This window comes from Dermacentor albipictus, chromosome 2, assembly GCF_038994185.2.
Source record: "Dermacentor albipictus isolate Rhodes 1998 colony chromosome 2, USDA_Dalb.pri_finalv2, whole genome shotgun sequence".
Classification (NCBI taxonomy): domain Eukaryota; kingdom Metazoa; phylum Arthropoda; class Arachnida; order Ixodida; family Ixodidae; genus Dermacentor; species Dermacentor albipictus.
This window is the reverse complement of record NC_091822.1, coordinates 68,866,358-68,878,956: the sequence shown is the minus strand read 5'-3', so window position 1 is coordinate 68,878,956 and position 12,599 is coordinate 68,866,358. Positions and strand designations below refer to the sequence as shown.

Here is a 12,599-nt window from a genome sequence, read left to right as displayed (position 1 = left end):
AGGAATTCGTTTGGACCTTTGCACCCCATTGAATATGCGCAATGCCCTCTGGAGCTACCAGGGTGTCGCCAGATAAGTTTCTTGACAACTGCAATCCACTGCAACCCCCACGAATTGCAGCGCTTACCTTTCTACTAAGGTGTAAGCCCAAAGGGAAACCAGATATGGTAGAGTGGAGAGGAGGCAGAGCATTGATAGAACCGACGCAGTCACGAAGCGAATGAATTAAAGCCATGCCAGTCTTCGTGCGCAGTTCCCTTATCAGGGGTGGTGCCGGGGAGAAGGAGGGATAGGGATAAAGTGACGTAAGTAGGCAAGGGAACAGTACTTCTATAGACACTACATCCGGTTGCGGACAAACAGGATAAATTTAAGTTCAAGTTACGGTATGGTACATTTCTGATATTTCTGAAAAATAAACACCACGCAAATTTATCACCCGCACAGCTTACGCAGGGTGCAAAGCAGATGCGCATTAAAGCTCATCCTAGGATCTAGGCGAAATTACGGAAGCAGTCACACGTCAAATGAACACTTCTGTGCCCGCCGAGAAAGCTTTGCCGCTGTGGCATTGCTCGGGTTCACGGATTTGATCCTGACCGTGGCAGCCGCATTTCGACAGGACCGAAATAAAAACGCGTGTGTACTTAGATTTAGGGACACGTTAACGAACACCATGGTGTGAAGATTAATCCAGAGTCTGCCCTTGCGGCGTGCCCTATAATCATATTGTGGTTGTGGCACGCATAGCCCCATAATCCATCTCAGGTTTAATCCTTCTGCCATGAAGGGATGTGCCTTCTGAGGCAGTGACAATGCTAAAACCTCTCAGAGAAACTGAAGTATGGCGGACAACAACGCCCCAAGCAAACACTTCCCCCTTTACGTTCTGTGTACTACGCGGACAAATAGGAGTGGTGCACGCAAGGTATCTGTTATGAACTCACCCCTCTCACGTTGCACTAAACGTTGAAGAAATTTAACATTTGCCGTGAACAGCACCGCTAAGTATAGTCAATCAAAGTAAACAGCACAGAAAGCTTCGCTAACACTGATTCCCAAAGCGTGGGATCTGTACATTTATTTTTCATTTTTGGGGGCAGTTGAACGAGTGTTTGACAGTAGAAGTACGCTTATGTAACAATTGCTGCGCAAAACGTTGCATGTACATTAGCTTCGATGACTTCACTGACGTGGTTTTGCAGATTTACTGTGCTCGACGAGTCTATGACGACAGCTGAGATATTGCACATGTAACTAGAAGCTTACATGTCAAGTCTGAACCACGTAAAAACTTCTGTCAACGATCGAGCAGCCTGCCATCGCTGCCCATTTGTTTGTTGACGTTCGCCGGTCTGAAGAGGCGGTGTCATACATTCAATATAATCGGGAAAGTTAACTCGCCTGAATTTACAAGCAGACTGGATCACTATGGGTGGGCATGCTTGCTGCAGAATTTGTTTATTGCATTGTCAAATAAAAATTTGTAATTAATTTGAAAATTGTAACAGCGCTATCATATGCATCCACAAAGTAACAAGGACGAGACAGAAGCTTCGATTCAGCGCTTTTTTCTCCTCCTTGCTACATTGTGGATGCATGTGTTAGCGCTGTTACAATTTTAAAATCATGTATGCACCCACTCGTCCAGAAAGAAGTTTTGATACAAAATTGTAATGTTGGCGCATGCGCTTGAATTACAAAAACGTCACCATTCTCTTCCTAATGCAAGTGGTGTTTGTAATATTTCTTGTTTTTTTGTTTCTTTTCATTTGAATAAGTGATTATGCTAATAGGCACCTGTTCGCCGATGTGAGAGGCTGAGGATATAAGTAAGACATGGTAACCGGAAATAAAACCCATAGTAGAAAGTTACAGCCATGTTCATGTCTTTCATGTTCCTTGCGTGCTCATCTGTATGCACTACAATAATATTCCAAGTCGCAGATCTACTAGGGGTGGAAAACCAAGAGGTTAGGATGGTGAAAAACTACAAGGCGAGAGTATGTGGTCGATGATGATTCTAAATAGTTAAGAAATTCGTGTAGCACTCTTGCAATGAACGGCTACAGTCGGGATCCCTAGGAGATTGCGATTCATTCATGCCGAATAAATCGCAACTCGTCTATTTGCAGTCTGAATGTTTTAAGTAGTCCCAAACAGGCCTAGTGAGTCTTTTTCGTTGTGTCAGCAACGCTCACATTGTCGTCTATTTTTTTGCCTGAAGATGTCTTCTCATGAACTAGGGAAGACGCTCGACAGAATTAGAAACTTCCCGTGTGGCACAGAACACACACACATAAGCTAGTTCACGAAAAGCTACACGAAGAACTCTGGCCATGTTAATACATGGCTAAGTTATAAATCATACGTCATCTCTCAAGGCGTTAGCAGTGCTGACGTATGTAAGACGTGCGCACAGTAGTTCCAAGTCTGGTGGTCTGATGATGGTAGGATTTAATAGGTTTATTTCTGCTTGGTACATAGTATGTAACAGCAACACGTGACACCTTAGCAACTTTGCGCATGTACTTGGTATGCCGCGAATTCAGCAGCCACGGAGCAGACGACGAGGCAACTATGAACACATGTCGAGGGGCATTCGGTATTTTTAGTGGCTAAGGAGTCCTACGCCTTCTACAGTGCTGAAAACGACTTGTGAGATAGTGTAGAGGTTAGGTTACCAGTCGCAGTCCATGCGCTTAGCGTCGCCGTGCACGAAACTACCTAGCGCAGTTTTAGGGCGAAGACCTGAATGCGTATAAAACACAGAGCGAAACCGAATTCCAGCTTCGACGAGAGATGTGTGAAGTGCTGTTTAGGTGAAAGTCCAAGAGATGAGGGGTTACGTACCTCCGCGCATCTCGCAGTGTCTTGGCCGCCATAAATCTTTGCACGGCCATCTGATCAAATGCTGTGCGCACCAGGCTGAAAGGCACCGCTGCCGCTAAGCCGCTCCACAGGTTCTCGTCACTCGTGAAGTCAACGTTCGTCCTGAATGACAGAGCGAGCCATCGAAGTGTTACTAACAGCAACAACATTGTCCACTGTCGACAACGGTGTTGAACCATTCCCGCTGTTGTCGTGCGGTTCACATACTCGTGAGACCCGCTTTATCTTATAATTCGCATTGCTTTTATAGATCTAAAGAAAACCTCGCAAGCCATTACATGAAGTATTCATCCCGGATGCATATTTCCTCAACGAAGTGATTCAGTACTAGTCTTTCTGTCAGATTTCATGAAAATGGAAGCTAATTTGATCGTGACATTTGTGTCGTCTAAAACGACGGTATACACTCATAAGATGCGTCTTGAATACTGTAACGCACAAAAATCCTGAATGTTGCGTCAACATGTCAACCTACCGCACAATGTTATGGCTTTATTGGATGGTTTAGCTGAGGAACGATGGCTTTTCCTACAAGAATCATCAGGGTGCGATTACTCTTTCTTTGCATATTGCAGTGATGTCTCAATCATCCCTTCAAAGTCTCTAACCAATTTGGGTTTTTTGACGTTCGTACATACTATTCTGTATCAAGAAGCAACCTGCAAATAAATTCTGTCGTTGAGCTGTATTCAGGGCAGATCAGGATGTAAGAAAAAAAGAAAGCGGTTGGTTTGCTGCTAACTGAGCTCTTTTGAGGATAGGTAGTCTGGTATGCTTCCCGGCATTAAATCTGAGAGTTTCGCTTCCCAAAGGGCCCCAGTGAAGCCGTCCTCGAAGCAGAGCCGTCAGCGCGTCAATTGCGTCAACTATTCTACTTCTCGGACGGCCGTGGATGGAAGGGATTTTTTTTTATCGAGGAGCCTAGGACAACTGAACTTGATGCTTGCCCTTAGCTTTGCGGTCATCTGCAAGAGCCTCCTCCAGTAATTACGCGTTTCGCACAATAGGTACAGTTGCACGCCTTCAACCAACATGCTTTCAATGTGCATTTATGACAGTCGGTAAAGATAGGACACGTAAGAAACGACATGAATGCGACAACTCATCGCCAATTCTCTTCTAACCAGTTTAGGGGACATTGTCAGTAATCGGTATCCGTAGAATGGCTACATGTCCTTGCACAGAACCGCTCCATATCCGAGCCATACCGCAGGTGCTCTTTACTAGAATGAAATCAGTTTGCCACTTCAGTGTGACATTTGTCTGGATCACGTCTTGTGTCATACCTGAATTACTCTTTAATCAATTTTCCCTTCTATTGTGTAAAGTGCTTGCTCGCGAGTTGAATCGTTCACCATGAGAATGTTCGCTTCGGTGCTTGGCTTCTATATTTTCTGTATGAAAAGAAATAGTTGCATGCGATGACTTTCGGGCCAATCTGAAGTTACGATTCCGCAAAGAACAGTAAGGAGGCATTTTTCGAAAAGCTTGTAGCGTCTACGCGTCCCGATATCGTATTACCTTAAAGGGCAAAATTTCACGAACCGCTTGCTGTAGTGTGGCTTCGTCGTTGAACATTTAAAAGCGTTCACGACACATATGAGCTAGGCTTATCCAGGACCAGAACTAGTGACGGGCTCACCCATGTTATTGCGCCACTTATGAAAAGAGACTGCTGAAAGATGCATGATCGCTTTAGGTAGATATAGTGATAAGTTGACGAATTCAGCCTTGTTGACACCGTGACGAAGGATTTTCGTCCTAAAATCTTCAAATACAGATATTTTGCTCGCCGCTTTAATTTAGCTCACATTTCGCGGCAATATCGCGTTTTATGATAAAAGTTTTTCAGTAACGTTTGGCACTCTTGCCTAGTGTCTCAAGGAAAAAAGCCGAAGTTACTTTTGTCTCCGTTTCTAGCTGTAAAAAGTGCCCCGGTAATGGCGGCTGTGATGTCGTTTAAGAGCTTCCAGCGGCAGCAGCACCTGCAGAGGATGGCCTTCCGTAGTAGCGTCCATTGCTATCTGTGTGTTGCGAGGTGTACTTCTCGAGGTGCGTAGACAAAGGTGAATTCGTGTTTTTTTTTCTCCACAAATGAACAAGGATTCTGAAGCACAAGGGGTTATAACAAATTAACAGGAGAAATAAATGCGACCTGTTTTTGCTAAATTTGAGCAGTATGTAAGAAGCAGCAGAACGTCCTTTTTTAAGTTGGCAGGCAGGATGTATATGACCCTTGCTACTGACCGAAGCGGTCTCTTTAAATTGACATTGCGTGCCGACGTATGTACGTTTCCGCCTACGAGCATGCGGAAACCATGGGCGGTATTCCTGGCCAAGGAATCTTCATGTGATTTTACCCGTATACCAAAGAAAGCACGATGGTCGATATTATACAGAGAAGAAGCGGAACTGCTCAAGCGGCAGAGTCCTTTGTATCGCTGTTTTCAGTGCACGCGGCTGCAGCTTTGCAACACCGGAGCCAGGGATGGCCTGTGAAGGTGGATTTCGTATGTATGTCCCTTTATATGTTCCTGGTGCGGTTTGCACGTTTAGTTTTCTAGTGCTATATTCTGCAGTTGGCGTTCAGTTTTAATCTTTTTACTATTCGCCGGGTCACAATTTCCTGATGGTGAAGCCGCTCGTGAACCCTTCGACGGAACTACTTTTCAGTCTACTAGTTATGCTTGCTATTTTGTAAGCACATTAGCTACTTTAGGCATGTGCAGAATCTTAGATTCTATCTTGTAATTATTGGTGCGTGGAGTGCGCCACTTTCCACACATTTGTTTCAGCTTGTTTCTAGACTTCACTTTATTATGTGCATTGCTTTGTTTAGCTTTGTTCCAATGCTAAACTTTTGATTTATTTGCCGGTCCTTCTGGTAGCCTTTGTCTACAGGTCCTACAAGTGCATGTTTATTGTTTCGTGATAAGATAAATAATTTCCATTTTCATGGCAGGAGCCAAGATGCTTGAAGTGTTTAGCACCAAAATACTGTTCAACGTATAATGGTATGTTCGAGTATTGCTGCTTACGATATATCTGTAGGCTACATAAAAGGGGAACGTGAGCAAGATGGGAGCTTCGGCTAGTTGGTTCATCGTAAGAAGTAGTAAAGCAGCGCAAAAAAACATCGACGAAAAGGCAGACTCAAGACACATGCAGACGCTCACTAACAACTTCAGCACTCGCTTCGGTCTTGAGTCTTCCTTTTCGTCCAAGTCGTTCGAGTTGCTTTGATCTTAGAGATAATAGGTAAATGATCTGAAGGCTACAGTGGTTAGGTAAGGTAGTGAATATATTGTAGGTGCCGGTTGGTTTTGTTTAGCGTGCATTTCATTCTATGCTGCAGAATACTTCAGATTTCCAAATGCGCAGCATTAGATGTTCAGTGATAGAGCGTGTTTGAAACAGGCAAAGAGAGCACCTCGCGAATAGGAGGAACGAAACATTATGTTGGATGAGAGCTGATGTCAGTAATTTCTATTTTCCGTACATATTTTGATGCGATCTCAATGATTACTCTGTATCCATAAGGAAAGAAGAAAAAAACATGGCTTGTTAACACATCAACAATAGATATCTGCAGCACGGTCATGGAAGTACTTAGTAAATCTGAAATGAAAATACCTGAGTTCGAAAATAAATTTGGATCAAGGCCCAATCGGTTAGCTCTTACAAAGAAAAATAACAACAACAACGAATACACAAATACACGCTATCGTAATATAGATCGCGCATTGCCATGATTTATTTGCGTCCGTTTCAGTGCGCTGAAAGAAGCAAGGCTGAGAAAAAAACAAACAAATGCCAGAGCAACTGCCTGTGTATTACGTAGAGATTTCTCGATTAGCTGGAAATTGATTTTGCCTCAAACAGTGTGCGCACCTGTAGCTCTACATGTGGCCATCGTTCTTGCATAAGGCAAGCAAAAACTGTGTAATATGCTAGATGGAGGATCTGTGATAGGCTGCCAAAAAATACTATTGAATTGGAACCCTGGGAACCGTCTTGGACAACCTCACACGAGGTTCTTCCAGGATGTAAACCAAACTTATTGGAGTTCGAGACAAACTGTACTTGGAACACTTTAATCAAGCATGTTTGGCAGTTTGGAATGATGTAGATAGTTAAAGAGTCCTCGCAACTATATCGCATATCTAAATCCCTCAATCAGAGACACAATCGACATTATAAATGCAGAAGAGCCCCTAATTGAGGAGAATGGTTCATTATATTGGGTCGCTAGCGATTTTATGAGCTTTCAAGCTACATTGGCGCTTGCTTGAATCTATCAGTCTGGGTTATGCACCTAATGATGTACCTTCAAACTTTTTTATAAAGAACACTGTTACTATATGATTGTCTAAATGAGGCTATTTCAAAGCACTTTCGGACAGGAGTTTACACAGGAACCATAATGGTACCTAATTTCTTGTCGCGTTCTTATGCTATACTGTATAGATAACTTGACAAAGACTAATACGAACAAAAGAAAGACGAAGCGTTAGGAGCAATATTCATCTTGAAAATACGAATTGTACGATATTTTGACAGCATTGTAATGCTGGAATTTGCAGTCATCTACTGCATTTACTGAGAAAGAGTAAGCTACTTTCGGAATCACAATAATCGTTTGCTGCCATACGAGATTTATTATTCATCTGCCCAATGCTTCTCGTTCTTCAAAAATAGAGAGATAGAAAGGATTTCCCAAAGATCAAACAAGTTATTTATGAATGCATTTCTTTTTGTAACTGGGCATGGTATTTCAAAAGATAATTTCTATTTCGGCCCATCCACATTGCTACGAACAGTACGTCGCTGAAAGAGCATTGTGAAGCACGGTTTCAACTTTTGATACAAAAAAAGCCTTAATGAACCTCGGTATTTCGGTCAATTGCGAGAACAGTAGTATGCAGTATTACAAACTCATATGCAGGCAAAAAATGCTAATTCAACGCATTTACTCGAATTCATATGTAGTGAGTCTTAGTGAAGTGTTTAATGAAATGGTGTAAAAGTAAGCTCAATGCTCAGAATGCGTTTTAATAATGTGCAGTGTGAAGTCCCATGCAGTGTTCATGTTGTTGGACCCCAAAGCTCACGACCATAAACTCAAGCAATATTTTAGGTATGCTTTACAGCGCTAGCACGGTACATTGAAATGCAAAAACTAAACCACGCGGGCGCACAGCGCCATACTCTACTTAGCCGTGTCATGAAGAGGGCGACTACATACAGTGCTTGTAGAAAGAATAATGGTGATCAGTTATATGACAGATAGGTATAACACGTACGTAATTTTATTTGGTTTACCTGATTGATTTGATTGGTTATTTGTAGTGATTCAGTAGAGCAAGGGCCAGTTCTGCCCAAAGCGCGCCATTTTATATATCTGGCTTTTCGCGCAGCATAATGTCGGAGTGAAATTACATGTAAGTATGGAGCCCACTGTATGCAGATGCTGCGACAGCGACTTATGAAACGTACCGTCGAGAAGCCATCATTCATACTTTTAAAGTTGGTCCCTTCTTCACTTCACAACCTTAAGCACCCTATCATGGACTGTCTTTGTTAAAGTGTACGTTCAAAGTAGACGACGGACATCTGCTGCTTAAGACAAGTTGACAAAGGCTGCGATCGCATCATGTCCAATCTTGAGCTCGAATAATAACGGATATGAAAAGGCCGTTGAATACCGCCAGTGCCTTGGTTCTCAGAATGTATTGAATCTTAGAAAGCAATGTGCCCTCATCTAGGGTTAAGCGCCACCAACCTTGTAGAGGACACAGCGTCCCGTAAGTATAGTCGTCTGAATTACTGGAATCGGTTTAACTACTCGGTAAAGCTTTGTCGTCTTGTTAGTGGTTGTCGTTTTGTAAAGTCCCGGTGGAATAGTGTCTAAGATCATTGTTACACCAAAATATCCAAGAAATACGAACGGAGCGACGCGACTATCATAATGCACTGTTGTTTAAAGGGGCACAAAAGCGAAAAACTAAATTAGTTTAGACTAATGAAGCATTGTTTGAGAACCCTGCAGGCAGTCATTTAAAAAAAAATTGTTTGATTATTAGATGAGAAAATGAAGGTCCAAGTATCAGTATTTGAATTTCGCGCCGAAACCCCAGCGCCGGTACGTCAGCGTGACGTCAAGGATTCCAAAGTATGTTTTCGCATTAGGGCCACGTTGGCTGAATAAAGGTTCCCGAAAACCCGCCGTGGTTGCTCAGTGGCTATGGTGTTAGGCTGCTGAGCACGAGGTCGCGGGATGGAATCCCGGCCACGGCGGCCGCATTTCGGTGGGGGACACAGGTGGTCGAAATTTCCGGAGTCCCACACTACGGCGTGCCTCATAATCAGAAAGTGGTTTTGGCACGTAAAACCCCATAATTTTTCTTTTAAAGGTTCCCGAAACTTGCCGTGTTCAATATTTGGTTCCTTTCGACCACAATGCAGTCAATGTGTACCGCTATATATAGTTAGTAGGCCCTAGAAGATGTCATCGAAATCCAAGACGTCACAGCCCCCAGGTGCAGGAACTTAAGTAGGCGTCGCCACCCATATTTCGTTCTTGCGCTTTTTATGGCTTGTCGGTAATTTCGGTAATTTACTGATGCAGAAGAAATCGTTTTTCACTTTAGTGTCCCTTTAAGCTTTGCTTCTTCTCGCTGATCAAGAAATAAAAATGGTGCTAAGTTTCTCGTGGTCTTGTCACTTCTATTGGCTACCAAATGTTAGCCCCACTGTAGAGTAGGGAACCGTGGGCAGTTCGCTTGGTTATGAATAATGCGAGGCTGCAGGACAGAGTGCACGGGGCAGCGAGCTACGTCAGGGTGGGTTCCAGAAATCTTTGGTGCAGTTCTACTAATCCTGTGAACAGCTTCAGATTCTCTTAACTTATGCTAGACCCAGAATGGTGAACTTCCAGGCCAAGAACCCGCAGCTCTTCCATCTCATTAATTATTGACGAGCCAACCTTAGGCTGTCAGACACTATCATGAACTAATCCAGTGCCCAATTTTTTGACAAAAGGTAAATGGCCTAGAGTTGAAAGCTTTGCTTCGAAATTCATGGCGCATGATGTGTAAAAATGTGGCTCATTTGACAAAAGAACCAGACGCGCACAGCCAAACAGTATCGCACCAAAGGCAGCACAGGAGCGCGCAAATTTTCTCTGCTTAAGCTGAAGAACTCCTGCTTCAGTAACGTGTGCCTAATCCTGAAATTATGACTAGTTGAGCTCGACTTTATGCATGTGTGTACGACTGATTCAACTTCTGCTGTAGGTACAAAGCAATGGCACAGAAATGAAAAATGACGTCCGCTGCACAGCAGTTACGTAAACGGCAGTCGACGGTGGTGCGACAACCTAATTTATCGAAAAAGAGCCGTACATGCACGCGACCGTCACACATGGAAACAACAACAGCATGCCTCAGAACCTTTACAACATGAAATCGCTCACCGGAATATGTAGTCGGCAATGTTGATATCGCTTATTGGTTTCAGTGGCGGGCTTGCAATTCTTGAGTCGTATATAACCTTTCCAATTATGATAAAGGGAGAAGAAAACATCACGAATGCTTGTGCAAAGTCAGCCCAGACGACACTGCGGAGTCCACCCTGTGGAATTAAAAAGAACTGTTATAAGCGATGAAATTGTCGAAAAGTTTTTACAGCGTGGTGCAATAAGTTGCAAAGGCACTCTAAAGCAGGATGTCTCAGTATTGAACATCTGACCACTTCTTTGCCAGGACAAAGTGGTAAAGATTAGCATAGTTATGTACATTAGGATATTAGTAGTCATTACTTGTTGATAGAGGCAGTCAGGTAGCGTTCTAACTGCGACTAGTCCTGTGTCTATATGAAGGCGCTGAAATGTCATCGTTGAGGTGACCATCACGCCCATTGCATATGCTCCGCCGTTATGGAGGTAGAACAAAAAATAAAAATAAATACAGTTTAACAGTTGCATTTATATGACCACTGTACGCCCATGAAATAACGTTGCCTTTGCATTGTCTGCCTTCCTGCACGCATACGGTTGTGCAGCCGTCGTGGGCTATCATCGTTGAGGTGACCATCACGCCCATTGCATATGCTCCGCCGTTATGGAGGTAGAACAAAAAATAAAAATAAATACAGTTTAACAGTTGCATTTATATGACCACTGTACGCCCATGAAATAACGTTGCCTTTGCATTGTCTGCCTTCCTGCACGCATACGGTTGTGCAGCCGTCGTGGGCTATTACTCCTATCAATTGTGGATATTCGTTATGGCAAAAATGGGAAATTGTCTCAGTTTCTGACAGTGAACCTACACTACAATGTGCGTTGTATATACTCGAGTACTTTGTTGAAGGAATGAAGCCAGTCACAAAACACAAATTACAATAAGAGGTTCACACCACAACAACCAGTCATTGTGGCGTGAATCTTTCTTGTTGTCGTTTGTGGTTTGTGACTGGGTTGTTCCTTCAACTATTTACCAACTGGACCGAATGCCAACCCTTCTGCGAGTACTTCATTCGGCGGCTAATAGAAAGATGCAGTTTGCCGAGGATATCGATCGTTCATTTTTGCATGCATCCCAACAACTGACAACGTCCATTTCATCAATAAAATATTCCGTAACGTTCCTAAAGAAGCTATATCTTGGCAAATTTCGATGGAACAGTTATTATTTCTGACACAATATCATAGCACAAGCGAGATAAACGAGTGTAGTAACTTCTACGGGGCAGCCGGACGCGGGACCTACGGCGTGAGGCCTAATGGTTGGGCACGAAGCGCCGCAATGCCAGAGCCGGACTGCTCGAGTCGGGGACCAAACAAAGAATGACTTTATTGCAGCGAGGCGAAACGCAGCAGATATACTTACAGCGCTTGGCACTGAGTGGTGCCCCAACATGACGATTCGAAACCGAAACAGCATATTACAGCGATGATTCGTCATTGTCGCGCAGCAAATTGTCAGTTATCCTCCTGATTTCCGGCTATGGGGATTTGTCGAATATATTGGACATCCAATACTCCGCCACTATCCAGGACGCAGCATGTTTTAGCCCGCAAAACCGAATATTGTCCCATATTTTAGACACCTACTAGCGCCACCTATGAAGTCTTGTTGAATATTCATTAGTAGTTTGACAACCAGGGGTGTTTGCAATGGCGGCATTCAGCAGCACGGCCTTCTTCGCCGACCACCAAAAAAGTAAGTTATATTTCTCATATTTTATCGCTTGTTCTTTTTCTGTGATGAAATTTCGAGTATTAACAAATTTTGCACTTTTGAAGCCATTTTTATTATTAAATCGCCCTTTGCTACTGCATACCCTCTAGCCAAAAAATAACCGGGTAGGTTTCCAGTGTCCAATATATTGGACATCATGCTGTGCTAAAACAGCCAATAATTGGGAAATACTAAAATTCACTTTTCGTCCCTGTTACTTAAACATCGATTTCTGAAAAGCTCACAAAATTCTGCGAACTTAATTACACCTCGGAACTCAGGAAGATATAGATAAAATGGCAGAAGCTTAGTTCAAAAGGACGCAGGATCAAGCGCAGGGGTGAATAGTGTAGCTCGGTTTGGGTACGGGCTACTTGGTATTCCACTGCAAACATCACTTACAGCGCGTACATGTACAGGGAATGGTTTGTAGGCGTCCTTTGCGCACAGTTCGGCTGTATTCTG

General features: G+C 43.3%; 1 protein-coding gene across 3 annotated transcripts in view; it reads right to left on the bottom strand.

Annotated features, from left to right (window-relative positions):
• Window positions 1-12,599, bottom strand: part of LOC135903244 (sodium/iodide cotransporter-like) — an 85,749-nt gene that overhangs the window by 29,566 nt on the left and 43,584 nt on the right. For all 3 annotated transcript variants that reach the window (XM_065433662.1, XM_070533665.1, XM_070533664.1), the window contains 2 exons: window positions 10,367-10,524; window positions 2,854-2,994 (listed from right to left, as the gene is read on the bottom strand). In XM_065433662.1, coding sequence (XP_065289734.1) covers window positions 2,854-2,994; window positions 10,367-10,524 — 299 coding nt within the window. The remainder of the gene's footprint in view (window positions 1-2,853; window positions 2,995-10,366; window positions 10,525-12,599) is intronic.